Source organism: Orbicella franksi, chromosome 5 (assembly GCF_964199315.1).
Source record: "Orbicella franksi chromosome 5, jaOrbFran1.1, whole genome shotgun sequence".
In the NCBI taxonomy this organism is placed as follows: domain Eukaryota; kingdom Metazoa; phylum Cnidaria; class Anthozoa; order Scleractinia; family Merulinidae; genus Orbicella; species Orbicella franksi.
In genome coordinates this window covers 17,882,401-17,901,020 of record NC_138149.1, presented here as the reverse complement: position 1 = coordinate 17,901,020, position 18,620 = coordinate 17,882,401, and the positions used below count along the sequence as shown (strand labels likewise).

At 40.0% G+C, this 18,620-nt stretch overlaps 2 protein-coding genes across 2 annotated transcripts in view; one reads left to right on the top strand and one right to left on the bottom strand.

Moving 5' to 3' along the window:
- The window catches only part of LOC145487508 (28S rRNA (cytosine-C(5))-methyltransferase-like), a 54,005-nt gene extending 44,594 nt beyond the window's left edge, over positions 1-9,411 (top strand). The window contains exons 20-22 of the mRNA XM_081466323.1: positions 42-139; positions 3,245-3,372; positions 5,505-9,411. Coding sequence (XP_081322449.1) covers positions 42-139; positions 3,245-3,372; positions 5,505-5,734 — 456 coding nt within the window. The 3' untranslated portion in view covers positions 5,735-9,411. The remainder of the gene's footprint in view (positions 1-41; positions 140-3,244; positions 3,373-5,504) is intronic.
- A 7,303-nt stretch (positions 9,412-16,714) lies between these two features.
- LOC145488180 (uncharacterized) overlaps positions 16,715-18,620 on the bottom strand; it is a 2,563-nt gene continuing 657 nt past the window's right edge. The window contains exon 1 of the mRNA XM_081466984.1: positions 16,715-18,620. This exon is cut by the window's right edge and continues 657 nt beyond it. Within this exon, the coding sequence (XP_081323110.1) occupies positions 17,082-18,620 (1,539 nt within the window). The 3' untranslated portion in view covers positions 16,715-17,081.

Below are 18,620 nucleotides of genomic sequence, written 5' to 3'. Positions count from 1 at the left end.
TGTCAACTCTAACTTGTTTTACCATGGACTGTGTATTATAGGTGGAAGAAAATGAGTGTGTAATAGACTATGCCCTCAGCAAAAGACACGTAAAATTAGTGTCAACCGGACTTGACTTTGGCCAAGAAGGATTCTCCAAGTAAGATTAATGTTTCATTACCAATAATTGTTAAAAAATGCCCCATTATTGACCTAGCGCAATAATGGGTTTTATGTCAGGGCGGGGCCTTGTCTTATCTTATTTTGGAGGACAGGCGGTAGAGGTTGAGTCGAGATTAAAAATTTTCTGATTACTCACCACACATCCAGCAGGATATAAATTGGTGATCTCGGTTTTCTCTCGCCCCTTTTTCTGCCAATGCCGATCGGGTTAGCAGCTTGTAACCGAACGAATTCATTTCATCGGCCCTCCTCCGGCCTCTGATCTCCTCCTCTGCCCTTAGTGCTCCCATTTTTCTCTGGCATTTTTGCTATTTTTCGCCCCAACTTAATTCGCTGAATCAAGTAACTAACATTTTTTCGATAAGCATTGTGCATCTATTTTTATATGTAATTGGTTGGAAATAAACGCCACTTGAGTGGCCAAATTTATTCCAGCACAGTCTCTGTAATTCAATGAATCCTACCCGCGCGCACGAACGCAATTATAGTAAGATAGCGTTAACGGCTTTTTGAGGCACCGCCCTTGGCATAAATATATTTTATTTCCCCCAAGCTTATGAATATTACCCTGCAGGCAGGCTCACTAATCAGAGCCTTCTCGCAGGCTAAATGATTAAGCAATTGGTGTCGTTTTAGACCTTTAAAAAACATTTGATACCGTTGACCACAACGTTCTTTTCGATAATCTGGAACATAGAATTTGCAGATTAGTGATAGACTTGGTGCAAGCTAGTCAGGCTTATTCATATGCGTACACACTGCTGCAAGCGACTTCTATGAAAGATTATCAAGGGCTAAGTGTTGCTCTGCGTATCAAACTTTTTCTTTTATCGGATGGTCGCTGTAAACCATGTAACTCAGCTCAAGAGCCTTGCTTTTGCATTTTTGTTAAAGTGCAACTAACCCCCCCCCCCCCGCCCAATTTTTTTTTTTCGCTTCTGTAAATCTCCTTGTTTTTCTTTTCACCACTGCGAAAAAATTATCTTTGCAGCTGTTTTCGTTAATTTTCTTTGAATTTTCAAAAGTCTTGAGGTTGGCCTTTTCGAGGCCACGACCGAGCAATAGCGAAAAATGGGGCAAGTTGGCCTGTGACGTCATCGAAGGACTAACAATGTTTTCCTTCTGAGAAGAACATATGTGAACATGCGATAACGTGATTCAAAATCGTTGCAGAATGCGACGTAGATGTGTTGTTGGAGGGAGTAGCAGTACAGCAAGCGTAGGAGAGAGCTATCCTCTTCCTTCAATACCTTTATCTCGATGGCACTCTTCCAGAAGCGAGAAAAAGACGAAAGAAGTGTGCTGACTTGTGCGAAGTCAGACCGAAAGAGGGAGCCATCGAGCAGTTCTTCGATCTCGGGTTCGCCGCTGCTGTAAAAACCTAGAGATTTTCATGGCCTGTATATTCTTCTCTAGCTTCTAGTGCAAAGCTCGACATCGTCAAGGTAGATAAGACACGAATTTGGGATAAGCTGGGAGCCATCTGACTATTCTTTGAAACGAACCGCAGAGTCCCAGACCAAAATAAAGGAAACTTAGGTGAGGTAATTGTACGACAAATTAATCGCATCACGTTTTTTGCCCTCGAAATAGAGAGTTTTCTAAACGAATAATCAAGGACAAGTACTTCTTACGACGAGGCGATTGTAGTGAGGCTTCGAACTGCTGAACTAGCTATGTATTTCATATACAACTACACGCAAGCTACTCGCACGAAGTGGAGAATGGGGCTGAGTTTCTCAAAGGCCCTTCTGCATACACAATTGTTTTGTTCTTTGAGCAACGAAATATATCTCAGTTACAAACTTAAAACGAATCAAGCATTGATAAGTATATAAGGAAAGTAAAACAAACCATTTAGATACGACTTTGCGGACGGAGATTGTAGCGCCGAATTAAGGGAATGTGATTGTTTTCGACCGAAACGCAACACTCAGGCTATTAGCGTACGTAAAAAATACGTTTGAAACAAAAGATCAGTGAAGGAGGAATGTACTCATTTAACTGACACCATACTGAACCTGTTGTCAAGATCTTGTCGAACGATTTGTAATTACTAGTACGAGAAATGCAGATTTCTGTAACTCGCAATGTTGATGTTCGTACACACAAATTTAGTAATTGACTTTGTATACATACGGTTGGTCGGAAATAACGAAGCGAAAAGAAAAATTTTTCCGCGAATTTTCCGTGTTCATTGACATTTTTATAACTCTTCAGTAGCTGTAAGTTAACTCTTCAGCTATTGTTTTAACCTTTATAAGCCAAATGCGCCGGCAAATTGTCGATCGTGCAGGTCTCGACTGGCGACTTCGAAATCGAAAAAAATATTTATCATAGTCGTGCTAATCGTAGCTAGACTCCGAATTGTATTGCTAGATGATACAGTTCTTTCATTTTAAGTCCCCCACTTTTAAAGTCTTTTCCATTTTTGAGTAAATATGAAGCACAAATACCCCAAATATGTTTTGACAGCGTTCGAAACCCAGTCAAACGTCTCTTGAGTGTTTTCAGCAATGTCCTTCGATGACGTCACCAGAAGCCCAACCCTGATTATGCTCGGTGGTGGCGGCAGAAATTACAACTTTAAACGCCTGTAGAAATGCGGGGATTTTATCAATCGAGTGTGTGGGAAAACTAGATTTCATTAAAGGAAAAAAATATAGGGGCTTTGTTGCACTTTAAGGCCTTACTCTTTCGCTCCGACTGCAAGACGGTTGTCCTGAAAGGATTAACGGTGGCGAAGGAACTAGATGAAGATGTTCTGTGATGTTACAGGGTGATGTTACACACTGTTATGTTCCCAAACCTGCTCCCAAGTAAAACCTTAGCGCGCGCGGACTATTAGTTCAGTAAGTAGTTTATTATGATCAAATTAGAAAATTATGTTGAAAGGTTATCCTTTTTGGCTCTGAGAAGACTGTATGATGTTTGGGTCGATTTTCAAACATTTGCATTCCTGATTTATTGCATTCAAGTTACGTTCGATTTTGTGGTATAACGGTGCTGTTATTCGCTGTGATAAAGGTATAGTCGTTTTGCTGTTAGTTGTGCTATTGATTTTTCTGTTGTCTTTTTCTAGGTTTAGGGGAAAGCATTTTCATCCTTCTTTGAAGCTAACCAAGAGATTTTTCTCACATACTCACAATATGGATGGATTTTTTGTTGCTAAGTTTAAAAAATACTCCAACAAAAAATTCTCCCTTAAAGGTAGGAACGATTTGTGTTAAGTGTAAGATAGCCAATCCGCCATGTAGTGGTTACTCCCAAAGTAATCCTTCTAAAGTTATTTTTAAATCTCCTCGCATTTCGGAAATCCTATGAGGGTCTAGAATTAGCCAATGGTATAACGTGGACAGCCGAAGCCACTCACTTGGTAACATTGCCCGCAGAAGAACTGTGTCCAAATAACTTGATAGGGATTACCTTGGGAATAGGTCCTATAATCGTTTACCCTTCAACCTCTCTTGTTTGGACTGCATGTAAAGATCTTGCAATTTTAGTACTTGTGCGAAATTTTGACAACCCTTCAAAAAGTGCCAAAATCGTGACTTACTGTACCCTTAGCATGTTTCAATTGGCCAATACTGGTACTGTAGAATTATTAGGCGCGGTCTACCTGCTGTAGATACTGTAAATACACATATTAAATATAGGGAAACCGTGGATGTGAAGGTTACTGGGATTGTGTAATAGTGTGTACATGTGTAGGCTTTTATTGAGAGAAAACGTGGAGAACGAAGGAGTAGTTGTATTGTTCCAAAATAATCTCATGACCTATGGTGGTGATCAAATCGGTTGATCAAATAATGGGCTTGAATCCCGTCGATGGGTTCAAAACGACATGTCTGAGACACACGTCTATTGTATCATCCCTTTACCCATGAAACAGAGATCGTAGCCAATAGAGATTAAGAAAACACGAACACGACCTCCTCCCAAATAATAGAACTTTTTCACCTGACGTCTCGGCGGCCACGTTGCTGTTCCCAAATAGCGTAATTTCTCTCCCTCGGGAACCGAGTTACCTGTTGTTTGGGAAGACCGATAATACAAGCGCCGTAAAAATGCTGTATAATCTTGGAAGTAAGAAGACTAGAAACTGTTGTCAAGGAAGTAAATATCCACGACCAGTCGACGAAAGCAACTGCACATAAAGCAACTGCAAACCCAATGGAAGTCAATTCTACATCGAACACCAGCCCATTACCATGGAGTCAGTAGAATCCACGACACTGTGAAATGTCTTCGATTTCTCAGCAAGAGTCCATGGTTAAACCAGCACCTAGAGATAGAACCTGCAGTAGGATGGGCTTGTGAGAAATAGCTGAATTGCATACATGTACATGATCATCACAGTTATATACGCAACTTAAGCAGCTGTGAAATTAAAGCCCGAAAAAAATTTCATGCTTGAACGGGATTCGAACCCAAGACCTCTGCGATACCGGTGTAGTGCCCTACCAGTTCTTGATTCTTGATAGCTCAGTTGGTAGAGCACTGCACCTGTATCGCATAGGTCATGGATTTGAATCCCGTTCAAGCCTGAAATTTTTGTGCAATGATCAACTAGACGCTCTAAGAGCTGTTTACTCGGGCTTCGTACCGCAATATCAAATCGTATTTAAAGCTTATTGAACACAATAAAAACAAGTAAAAGAATCAGGATACTTAACACAAGAGTTACGCGAAGATATTTTACTATTCTAGTTGCTTCATCTTCGAAGTTCTGCTTATGAAGATTCTTGTTTTTTTCAACATTTGAAGTGTTCGTCTCAGCATCAGATTGTTTGTTTTTAAGTCAGTAGTCATAGTTTTTTTGTGAGTGTTTTCGTAGTTTGAACTTGTACATGGCTCATTTGTTATTTCGTGAGAACGGGCAGGCTTTCAAGCAATATAATTCGTGGACCAACCCGTTCCGAAAACGATCGACATCTTTGTATGTGCGAAAAGCGTAATTCTTTCCAAAACGTTCTTCACAAAACACAGCATTCTGTATATTACGTTGTTCACGAAGAGCGAGCACACGATAAAGCAAGCTGTCGCATTGTCATCCCCAGTTTCCACTCTCTGCGCTTACCATGACCCCCGTTTTGGCAACCAAACGGCTTACTTTTTTTGACTCAGGCTTTCCTACGGGTGCCCGAGAAATCACGTCTTCAAAGTTTTGATTGATTGGAAGGATATGGTTACCTTAATTATGAGGCTGGTATTAAGGCCCCTCTGACTACCGACATCAGCTTAATTGGGTTTAACCTCATCCAACCAAATCCGTGAGAGTCAGATCTCGGGTGAGTTCTTGTGTGGCTGGGGCTTATTCAATGGAATTTTTTTTTCCGCAGAGTCGTCAAGTGCAATAGTTGGCAATCTTAACACTAGTCCCATTCCAAAGAAAGAAAATCAAGAAACTCATTCCGAAAGCAAACAAACTGACAAAGAAATGAAACAGAAAACTAAAGGTGTCAAGCCCAAGAGGCGTTTGAGGGGTAAGAGGCTAGCTGCTCAGAAGCTCTGTGAAGAGTATGTAGCCAGACATTGTGAAACAATGGAGCAAGACCTAGACAACAAATAATGTAGGTATTGGAAAAAGAAATCAGCGTTAAATGTGTTACGTTATGTTATCTCCTCAGCACAAGCTCGAGGAATAGCTGTTAAATATATTACACTAGTATGTGAACCACTGGACAGAAAAATCCTTCCACACTTGAAAAGTTATTTGTAAAGTGTTCCACGCGTTGTGTAAATAAATATGTAAAATTTTAGTCTGAAGTGAAATTTTTCGTAAGTTATACCATAGAGTATTTACTGGTGGCAATCGTGAACCAAACATGTTTCCCACAAGTGCCTGAAAATAACCGGCGTATATTCCACATGGCCGTCGAGGTTGACACACACGGCCATAACAAATAAAAGTTATTTGTCTACTGCATATCAGAATGTGTTTGTATCTTTTGGCTTCGTATGCAGAAAGAGAATGTGTCTGTATCTTTTGGCTTCATATGCTGAAAGCACACACTAGAGTTTCCACGTGGTAATTCGTACAGTACAAACATATTCTTCCTCTTGTTTTGACCTCCATTCCCTCCAATAATAGAAGACATGAGTGTCTCGGAAGACTCTCTTTGTTACGCAGAATGGTTTCAGTGGTTCGTAAAGGTAAGCAGTAAGTTAGACAAGATGCTAGGGACTGAACGAGCTCCAGGTGCTTATGGTAAGGCACAGTTTGCCCTTTCAGAAGTTAAAGATGGGTGGTTTAGCTTTTACCACACAGAACAATGTCCAGATATCCCATCAGTTTGTTATAAGCCAGAAATTCGTGTGTATTTAATTGAACAAATTGCTTTTTTGCATTCAAAATTGATGGTCAAAATTTGGAAATTTATTTTGTTGGTTTGCAGTTGTGTGGTATGTAGAGGGGAATATGTTAGGACTATATGTCAGGGTAATATTTATCGAATATAAATGCGATTGGTGTACTGGTGTAGTCAATCGACGAATCTGCGCAGAGACCGCTATTCATCTTCCAACAGCAGCAATGAACTGGGTTACCGAGTTTTAGTTAATAAAATAGATCAGATCAGTTGTGTGAGCATAGTTACCGACGAAACTGAAGTGAACCAATCAAAAGATCTGGGAGAGGTATTTTCTGAATTACTTGAGAAGTTCCTCCAACAATTTGGAAACGATAGGGTCTAAAAGTACTTACGAGTGACCATGAGTGACCACGAATGACCACGAGTGACCACGAGTGACCGCGGGCTACCATGAGTGAGATTACTTCAAAAAAATGTTAATAATGTTATTATTACGTCATTATGACGTCATTGTAAGATCATTTTATCACGATTATGACATATGCATCAAACTGAAGTTATTTACTGGTGTAGTAATCAAAGATTGCAGCAGTGGCTGTGCGTTCATGATTCCATTGTTCAGTTTCTCTACAAATATTGGCTGTTGAGCTTATGTTCTTTCAGGCTCATCATATTACCTTTTTCATCTGTGAAAGCGAAGAAAAATCCGAGCGGTTCTATCAAACGAAGTAAGGCTCGAAACTTCAGGCGTGCACTATGTATACATTTTCTGAACGCCGAGCTACAAAACATTCATGCTCATTTACTTGTAGTCGAAAATCACAGCGCCAACTGTAGCTAGCGCTTTGCGTTATTCATACGCGCTGCCATCGGATCTAACTCGTTACTGCGTGCACGCACTCATGTTGTTATTTGCCTCTGCTACAGTACAACTACAAGGAGGACAAATCGGTGAACACGGTCGTCCCAAAAAATTTCGAACGCACTGGTCTAGGATTGCGTTACACCACGTGAACGCAACTAGTTTAACTAGAACACGTCCGATAATTTTTAGCGACTCAGTTTAGAAGAGGTACATCTCCTCTATGTCTTTCCCCTACTCCTTTGGAGGTGTTCACAATCGTGGCATGTGGACTAAAGATTGCAGATTGCAGATTGCATATCATGGAATGAAAGGGAAACCCAAAATGTGAAAATAAATTGAAAAATAAATTTTGCGAGTTGTAGCTCGGCAAATGGTTCAGGAGTCAAACTTTCTTCCCAGTTGTGTAGCTTACCCAAGGGCCGTGATTTGTGGTCAGAATGGTTTATTCATTACTAATTTAACATTTTTCATTTTTGAAAAGAAGACGTCGTAAATTCGAGTAATTTAAAAAAATACAAATGCAAAGTAAAATTTTTGGCGATGCGCTCTTTGACTAATAACTATGTCAAGAAATATTTGTTACAAGCGTTGGCGTTCTGAAATTGAACGTTCAGTTTCGAAAAAAAAGTTTAAAGAAATACTTCTCCTGGAAGTTTATAGTTTGTTACAAGTTTATAGTTTTACAAGTTTTTAATCTATTCATTGCTAGTTCAACTTCACGTGCAGATCGTTATCTGTCATTCAATGAAACAAAACATGCAAAAGTTTTGAGCCTCATTTCGTTTCATAAACTCTCGGATTTTTTTTTTTTGGAAATAGGTCACGTAATAAGCATCAAAGAACATAATTTCAACAGCCAATATTTGTAAAGGAACTGAACAATCGAATTGTGAACGCATAGCCACTGCTGTAATCTCTGATTACTACACCAGTACATAGTCCCAGTTTGGTGGATATGTCATTATTTGATGAAACGACCTTACAATGACTTTAAAATTTACCTTTTAATAACATCACTGACATTATGTAACCTTACTCGTGGTCACTCGTGAGTACTTTTAGACCCTATCCTTTGGAAACAGTACTTCAAGGCCATCGCAAGTTACAACTGTCCCTTGTCAAACAGTAAAGAATGGACGCTCAGGTAGACCATCGGTAGATAGTCTATCTCGTTGGACAATTATGTGCCGAGTTCGATTATTTGACCTAGAACATTTATGCCTCTTCAGCACCATGACAGGTGAAATAGACAAAAAGAAATAGACAGTATTATTCGCGACTTCACTGCACGACATGGGTCAACCGCAGGCGAAACTTACATACGAGGACACTTTAGAGTAATGGGGTACACTGCACCAAGGAGGCGGATCAGGGAGAGCCTGAACTCCCAATGTCCGGAAAGTACGGAAAGTAGACCAAACATGCAAAATACGCGCGTGAACGCACTGCTCTAATGTTTGATTACTACTAGTATTATAACGTGGTGGAGTAGGAAGGTGACAGAAGGGTGGTGTTTCTTGGGGGTAAAAAGGAACAATCTGTGCAATGAACCAAAGTTTTGACTGTTAAATCCCGCTTTCAGTGCTTTTTACAGGCTTTATTTGGAAATAACCTTATTTTGCACCAACCCCAGTGGACAAATTACCTAGTGTCACGTGACAGACGTTAAAAGGTTACGATTTTTTGGTTCATTGTAAGTTTCAGGAATTTTTTCTTCAGTACTTTCCAGGGTAGAGCGGCTGGCGTGAGGTCAGTTGGTAGAAAACTAGACATTTGAGAAAAATCAATTAAAGTTTCTTACGCTATAGATTAAGCATTTAACAAGGCAGCAAGCGTTTGCAGGTTACATATATCGGAGGAGTGTAATGTTTGCTTTATTTCGTTAAAAAATTATCGCACTCGTATGAAATATTCCTTTATATAAGGGAAATGAATGAGACTGTGATGGTGATTCAGGGGATGCTTTTCACAAGTAATCGCAATTAGCCAATTACCGAGTTGCGCAGGTGTTATCAGCTTTTGTACAAACTCTCGTGCATTTTTGCTGTGCCGTCGCTATGTAAAAAATAATATATATACCACTGTGTACTTTACTTGAATTTCACACTCATCTAGAGGCAAATTAAGCAAGATCGTTTTAAAAGATTTTTTACAAGTGTTCAAGGGTTTTAAATCTTATATTTTCAAAAACATTGCTTTTTTTCCTGAACATCGTCATGTTTTAGCTTATTGGGCCACCTTAAAAATGATTTCCAGTCCGTACTGCGCAGTCTCAGCCCCCTAATGTTTATAAACATAATTCTTACTCGATGGAATGCGAATCAATGTAAACCTCTTACTAACTGAGTTCGAGGGCTGTACTGTAAGTTACCGACCGAGTTTTTTCCCCATCGATTTATGGCGCAAGCGCGAAGCGCGCGGGCCATAATTTGAAGGGGAAAAACGAGGATCCGTAATTTACAGTACGGACCGAGAAAACGAGGTTAGTAAGATATTATATCTCTACTGTTTGTATGACGGGTTCGGGGACGATTTCTATTTACGGCTTCAAATATCTGACGCTCCTCGAAAACAAAACAAGTCAATTTGAAATCGTTGTCAAGTGACTAGCTCTTAAGTCGTTAGCAAGTTGTAATTCACAATTTCAGAAGTAAAAGAAAGTTTACTTCCTTTTTGCTAGAGAGGTTCAGAACACTTGGCGATAAATCACGAAAAAACATTTTGACAACAAAAACAGTCCTAAATTTTAGCGGGCCGTACAGTAGAATACGGCCCGCTAAATTGACCAGTCACAGCGCGCGTACTAACTGAGAGATATAATAATATTCGTTACGAACCATATACCTCATCTTTGAGGTCTTTCAAATTCTTTTTCTAACAGCTTCATTGGTTTTTACAGCTACAGAGTTATTTCATCAAGTGATATGAGAAAGAACGAAGCATTTAGCTTCGCATCCATAATGGTGCTCGACATGCAACTTTGAATTTACTTCATGTAAGTAGTTGCGAAATGTTTACAATTTGTGATGTCTTACAGGAAACAAAACAAAAACCGTAAACAAGTTCTCGAGAGTGCGCAGTACGGACTGGAAATGATCTTTAAAGCAAACGAACTCTGAACTGTGAAAATTTGATTTAATTAAAAGGTCGGGTAGCTCTGAAACAGATTTTACTCGTAAAAGTTTGTTTCTTTTATTCATATTTCATGCTCTCGATCAAAGCTAACTAAAAGACACGTACCTTTCAAGAGATATATATAGAAAACAGAATTCAATGCTAGGCGAGGCACCACTTTACTATCTAATGTCACTGATGTGCCATCCTCTGTTATGAGAGTTGGTTAGTTACTACGATACTTAAATGAGCTCCTGTTTTTCTTCAAATCTTGGGTTACGAGTTTTTGTTAACTTTAATATTATTTACTAGTAGTAATCGTAGATTAAAGAGTGCGTTCGAGTTTTGGTAGGCTTGGTATGTTAAAAAAAACAAAAATTCTAGGGACAGCATTTTGTGCCTGAGCTGTTAGGTAGGCGTGAAATTGGTCTCCCTTCAGCAGGGGCGAAAACAAATGAATTGATCGCAAAGCACGTGCATACGAGAGGGTTTGTTCTCGGTTATACATGTATTGTGTAATATTATACATAAATCTGTGTTTTATACCCAGTTCGTAGTCCTTAGTCTGCAGTTCGCAGTCCACAGTCAGCAGTCCGCAGTCCACAGTGCGTCCTTTATACTGACCGTGTAAATCGACACCACCCATGTTTGTTCCGTCGGTATGCGAGACGACGTACTTTTAGTACTAAAACTAGGACAATTATTTTGTTTACGAACTCGACTTGGAATCGCCTTGGCTTTGAGGTAACAGCTAGAAGGCATTTTCACTTCCGAAACAATGAAACGGAGGACATGTTCGTGTACCACAGCAACCCTGTGGGAGTTGAACTCATATCCTATTTAAACACTTTCGTTGGGTGTACGTTACATAGTTTGCGCACAGAAATCTGGGCCAGCGAAGTGAAACCTAGTTTGATTTATTCAGCAGAAAGCAACATTGATTTCGGTCGAAGAGAAGAGGGTATACAACACGCAGCCAAACTTCAGCTTTCTGTTCGTACGAAAAGTCGTACACATTTCGTGGAGACATGTCTGCAAGGTTTTTAAATGCCATTAACTCCCGGCATTAACTCTCACTTCGAACTTTACATAAACAGCTTATCCGCTACAGTCTTCAATAAGCGGCATCGAAAAGTCATACACATTTCGTGAAGACATGTCTACTAGGTTTTGAAATGCCATTAACAGTTACTTCGAACTTTAAATAAACAACTTCAGTATCCGCTACAGTCCACAATAAGCTTCCTCGACACTCGAAAATCCGCAATATTGCGCAACACTCGAAAGAAAGCACATGGACGAACATGGAGATGACATCATTCGCCCCTGAAGAATTTGTTTTTTTTTTTGGGGGGGGGGGGGGGGCAAATTGGTCTTCCCCGATAGATAGATAGATTCACAGATCTCGAATTTTTATGCATTACACGATTAGAACTGCATTCTGTCGAACGCAATTAACTTAACTGCTAAAACAACACGATTGCAGTTTGACAACTCAACTGACGTCAAATAGTTCAAATAAGTGTAAGTTTTCTTAATTGATTTAAATCGAGGTTTTGTATCAAAGAAAATCCCTCAAGACCCATTTGATGAGGCATCTGATGGTTTGTTGCGGGTTTTTTTCAAATACTTCCACAATCAGTTGTGTCGTGATGTAAGGAAGTCAGGTCTGACGTAAATCTGCAGGAGGAAATGCTGGCCATTTCCGGGTCAGACTGATTTTTAAATTAAAGTACGTCTGGATGACTTCACTTCATGGCCGGACACACCTGAGGCTTTGCACTTTACCTATTTCCGAAAATTGATCATATTTCAAGGCTGTGATCAAATTTAGTCGAAGGAAACAACTCGACAGGCGACAAGAGATGAAAGATTGTGTTGGATTTCACCTTTGGGGCAGGTGCAAATAATGAAGCAAGTTGTGTGTAGTTCGGGGATGGATTGGTTGGTATAACCAAACTTGATGCATTGTTAAAAGGCACTCTTTTCTTGAATTGCTGTTATGAAAGGTGGGGTTAACTTGAAGGCCATATTTTTGCTGGGTATTATGGTTTGAATGCAAATATCTCGTTCACGTTTCAAGCAGTGAAAAATGTCTCTGCTTATTTCACATAGCTACGTTTTGGGCTGTTTGTAAATTTTTTGGTGATTTTTGGGTATATTTGGGGACAAATAGTTTTCTCAAAGGATTAGTAAAATTTATGGAAATAGGAAATTTTGAAGATTTGATGTTGTTTTAAAATTAGAATTTGAGGTTAGAAATTGGTAGACGTACACCAAACAGTTGCCCACCAACCCGGGGTGCCCTTTTGGGGGCAATCAACTGTCTGGTGGTGTTCCAAACCCCTTTTTATCCTTTTAATCCCTCTTTAAACTTCCTAAAATTTCACTTAAATTCATGTGTACCCCCGCCTTAAAGTCCTTTCAAAGTTTTCACTCCAGCAGTACATTAGTACGTCCATGTAATCATCTAGATAAGTCCACTGATCTCCGAAACTTTTCGTATTAAGGTATCAGTATAAGCCATTTGACCATCCGCGCGCGGTCTGCTCTAGCGTTCGTGGTTTTAACAAAAACCCATATAAACCGTATATTTATTGCAAGCTTAATAACTACAGATCATGACCCGACCTGTTTAAAACGTTAAAAATTTACCGTGTTTCGAAAACGTGAATATGTTTACAAAGCTACACGAACCCATAAATCAAGGTATACGCCCGCTAAATTTAGGTCGGAGAAAACGATTAACATGGCATCCGTTTCTTCACACATTGACCTCAAAAATCGTGTCTCGAATTTTTGGCACATGCGTTTATTATTATTTTACAAGAGGATAAAGTTAGAAAAGGGAAAAAAATAGGACTGCCCGCGAAAAAAAGGCATATCTTTTTAATGAAAAGAATAATCAGAATTCGCAGACGGTTTCGTCGGCCAACGTTCTGACAACATTCTCTCCGAATTTCAGCCAATTTGGTCCAGGGGCTGCGACCTGGAACTCAAAATACACATACAGCTCGCCTATTTTTTACTTTCGAGAAACAGAGAAAAAAATAAAATTCGGCGGCATCCAAGCGTTGTGAGATTATCACACCAAGGGAGACACCGCAGAGGAATCAACTTTCTGTATAACAATAGGACTGTGACAGTTAACATGGAACAGGCACAAATTTCTCGCGACGAATAAACCGCTTTTTCATGAGTGAAGTCAGAATTCTAAGGTTAGTAAACGTGAAATCATCCGTTTGATTTACTATATTAGCGTTCAAATTTTACGTATCGGTTAACTAATCTCCTTGGCAAAAGCGACATGAAACCGCATCCCCGAGACGTTCTTGCAGCCTTCCACCCGAAACAATCGATCTGCCTTTCAACTTCGTCCACTTCTCTTCGTCAATCTCCTCTGCTTGGGCAGTTTCTTGCAACAGTATTTTAGCGCGGCTTGCGCTCATTTCGGCTTGCTCGCTGGCTTCGTGATCGCGATCGTTGTCGAGTTCATCGAGCAATTTTTCTTGGTTGTAACACGACCCTTTGTCGCTTTACGCCAATTTAGCGGTCCACTCTTTGTCGAAAGTGTTTTTCGCCTTCTTTGGCCTACCTTTACCCGATGAAAACGGGAAAGATCGTTTTTCCTTCTTCGAAGACATTTGGCACTGATTATGGCGCGCAAATCGCGCGTCACCTCAGCATGATCTTGGTGTCATGTGATTTCTTGCCTCAATAATTAATTCATTTGACAGAACTTGTCAACTCTCAATTACGTAATTAATATGCAAAAATTGTTTCTCGCGCAATAACTAGCGGCAGATATAATATTTTTTGGTGGAGGTTTTTTTATTACTGATACCTTAACACGTTTACGAAGGTTGCGGTGTCGCTGTTGTTCTACTCTCCGTCTCGTTCTCTTAGTGCTATTTGGAACACGACAATGAGAAGGAAACGGACCGGATTTCGGATTTGGAGAATAAAGTTGCCTTGTGCCGCACTCGATCTCCGAAAGAAAAAAATCGGGAGATTGATTCTTTCGGGGTGGGCGATTGTAACACAGGCTAGGAAAAGTCAGGGCAACATTTACCTAAAGTTAAGAGCAGTGTGACGCAGTAAAATATGTTCAGTGTACTATGTCATAATCATTTAGAGAAAATTACCGAAACTCCTTGAACGACTTCTTAAAACGGGTACAAAGTGTACAAAGTACGGGCTTCGTATCCTTTTGAAACATGGATAGGCGCAATCTCTTCCAGTCAAGAATTGCATTGGTATTTTTAGTTACAATTAATCATTCCGCATAGGCAAAACCTCGGCGAGTTGTAGCTATGCAGAATTGCTTTTCCGGGAAAAATTCTCAGCTTAACTAGGAGAGAACAACTAATTTAGCTTTGTCTTGTTGGGGATGGACCATTAGAAAAGTGATGGGGGCGGGGGGGGGGGGGAATTTTCAGCTTGTACGATTTTTTTTTCGTATCGCTCTGCTTGTACACTGAGGAATTTTTTTTCAGCTGAAACCCTCTGTACGAATTTTTTTTTCTGACAAATAGTGCTTTTCTTGGAATAGTGAAATCTTGATTCATTATCTATGATTTTATGCTTTATAAATTATTCTACACTCACAACAGATCAAAGGATACATGCCACTTTTCAATGCAAAATTTTTTCGAAAATGTACACACAGTGAGATAGGAGGAAGCCACTTGGAGTGGACGGCTTCCCTGTGCATTTTTCCAGTCCTTGCCCTCTGGAATTCCTCTCCCACAGCCCATCATAATGATGCCATACTCCATTCACCAAAACAGCCCCTCTGTAGTGCCCTCCACTCCAAAATGTCAATCCAAAAAGAAGGTACCTGTTTAGTAAAAGTGAAATATGTATTTTGGTCGAGTACCATTCCGTTTACCACTCACGATCAGTGTATGTTGTAGGTACACTAGCTGCAATTTAAAACAAAAACAAGGCTCTAATTGTCTCCTTTCAATAAGAAGAAAGTGATTTTTGTTTATCATATTGTGCCTGGTAATATTGTTGATTTCTGAATGACATTTCTGGCTATTGTAGTATGAATTAATTTATGTCACCTTATATTTGTCATTTCATGCAGTGTGAGGAAAACATTTCAGTACACTGTTAGACGTCTTTATTTATTAATTATATAGTTCCATCGAAATCCAATATTGCCAACAGACCTATTTTTTATTAATTTTTCGCAACCTGTCCAAATTTAAAATAAACTGGATAGTTTTTGCTCGAACGTTTAGTTTAGCTTTGAACAAACTGTCCAATTTGACAAAAATCTGGATACTTTCCATCAACCAATGAAATGTCAAGATAAATAAAAGAACCGAGTATTGGCCAATCAGCTTGCAGCTATTATCACTGCCATCAAATGTCACCGAGTGATTGTAGCTCGGTAAGTTTTCTTATCTTTTGATAATGGCGGAATTTCCCGACTTTTCTCTCCACCTTTTTGACGTCTAAACTTTCATATGGAGTCTTCAGCTAGGTTTCCAGAGATAGATGCTACTGATTTACTCGAGATGCATGAGGGAGAATAATCAGAACAAGAACACTCAAAGAAGCAAAAAATCTGTGTTAAAGTGTTTGAGCTGTGACGTGCTGAGCAAAGCGAAGTGAGAAATACTGTACTTTAGACGATAAAATATTTGCCTTGTTCATCTGTTTTTAAATCCTATATAATTAATAGGTAATAGGACTAAATGCTTGTCCAATTTGGAAATAATTGGATTCAAAAAATTCCTCGGACTGCCAAATTGGACGAGGCCGTAGTCCGAGTCCAATTTTGGCTGTCCTCAGAATTTTTGTCATCCAATTATTTCCAAATTGGACAGCATGTAGTCCTATTACATACACTAATAATAATATAGCAGGGCCTGGGGTAAGGCCCCAAGAATATTTTGAATAAGAATTAATTTTAATAGACACTGGCAAATTTTATATATTAAATAAAAGTCACAACTGGACCTTCCTTCCGCATGAATTTTTTTTCTTTACCTTCTTCTTTCCAGGAATTCTTGGCATTTTCCCTACATGAATTTTTTTTTTCTTCCCCCCCCCCCCCTCCACTTTTCTAATGGTCCGACCCTTGCTTGGTTGTAGTAAGTGACAGTGGTCCAGACGCTTAAGAACTCAGATCTGAACAGCGAAATTTAGTCTCTCGGTTGAATTGTTTCTTTGCAAATCTCAATCCAGTGAAGTTGTCAAAATTAAGGGCTAGGCTTTGGTAGATTGTGCTTGAAAAAAAAGCTTATTATGCTTTTAGCAGTGCTCATATTTTTTAGAAATTATGCCAAAATTATGCTACTTTCTGAAAATTATGCTCTCTGTCACCGAAGTTATGCTACTTGGATTTTAAGGAAAATAAAGATCGCCAGTAGCTTAACTCTATCAATTTTGACTTTAATGAACATTCAGACAGTCCACCTTCCAGTCTTACAGTCTTCAGCATGGCAAATACGCATGTGCGCACCTCGAAAAGCCAAATGATATCCAAATCAACCATTTCTGGGTTCTGAATCCGGGTCAGAAAGTTACTTGTATATACTTGTTTTAGACGCCATCCAGGCAAAGCCCTCAGTTTAGTATAAAGACAACTATGCATGTTGTTAATCTCTCTGTTATCGGTTATTGTACTGAAGCATTACACAAGCCTGTAAATAGTCCACGAGAGCATGCTCTTGTGAATCATTGAACGATGAGTTAAGAATAGAGAATACTCGTTCAGCGGCTGCAGACGAGGGCTGCACCAGCAGAACCTTCATAACTGCAGAAGACCAATGGGGTAGGTTATCAGATTGTTGCCTCCACCACTTCACTTTATCTTCTTCGCATGCCATTATGACGTCTTGTGCGGCGGCAAGATATTTGGGCATTTCCGTAACGAGGTCATTAATTACATCGTTACTGTCCAAGAACGGAAACTGCCGTAGAGCCTCCACATTTGCTGGTGTCGGCCGCAGCCACTGCACAGTTACCGGACACATTATTCGTGCAGCCTTGAATGTGCTCAACGTGTCGTGCAATTCCACATTAAATTTACGCAAAAACCACTCAATTGCAGGCTGGACACTCCTTTTGGCCTCCTGTTCCAATGCTGCAACATTCTGTGCGGGATCAGCGTCGACTATAGCTACAGCTACGGCATGGACATTGGGTAAATGTACATTCTGACATGCATTGCAAACTCCTTGTAATGTCTCAAAGCATGACAAAACAAGAGGGCCATCGCCCTCTAAAACGTAAGTGGCCTTAACAAATACTTCGCCAACATCAATGAGTGCTGCTAGTTCAAGCTTGAGACTGATCACCTTATTCAGATCTGCGAAGAAATCAGCCAACTGACGCGAGGTCTGAGGAGCAACCTTCTCTCTAACCATGTCATCTATAAATCGTTGTACATCACCAAATTGTTCCATAAGCTGTTTGTACACTTCCCATCGGGACCACCAGCGAGTTTCGGAGTAACTTTTCGGCTTACGTCCAGTCAGTTCCTTCCACATTAGTCCCGCTTTGTGGCTTTGCGAAAATAAGCGGATCCACAGATTGCCAAACTCTGTCAGATTGGGGATAACAAAATGATTACCGACATTGTCCAGAGTGTGAGAGAAGCAAACAACATTGAATGTCTTAGGGAATATAAACTGGATGCGATTTAACGCAGCTTGGTTTACGCTGGCCCCATCTCTCATTGCAGCTATCAGAGATTCTCCTCTCACACCGTACTCGATACTTAAACACTCGTTGAGCACTTGAGCAAGCTGGTCACCATTCACTGCCTTGGCACAAATATCGATTCTTATCAGTCGTTGAACGATATTCCAATCATCATCGACAAAACGGACCAGGATCACGATCGCTTCACCCTGTCTCGTGCTGCCATCATAAATGACAGATACGTCCCTTGTTGATACTCCTTGGCGAATTTCTGCTTTAATTCTCTCAATCTCCTGCTTGTATATTATCGTTACGTAATCCATCATGTTCGAACTGTGACTCAGCCGATAGCCTTGCCTTTCAAGAAGCGTTCGAAGTTTGTCCATCTTACGTATGGGTATTCCAGCCTTAAGAAACTCCTCTACCACCTGTAAACGGTATGCTCTCTCCTCGACTGGCAAGGTGCTATCCTTGTTGTGTTTTTCTTTACGAAGTGCTTCTTC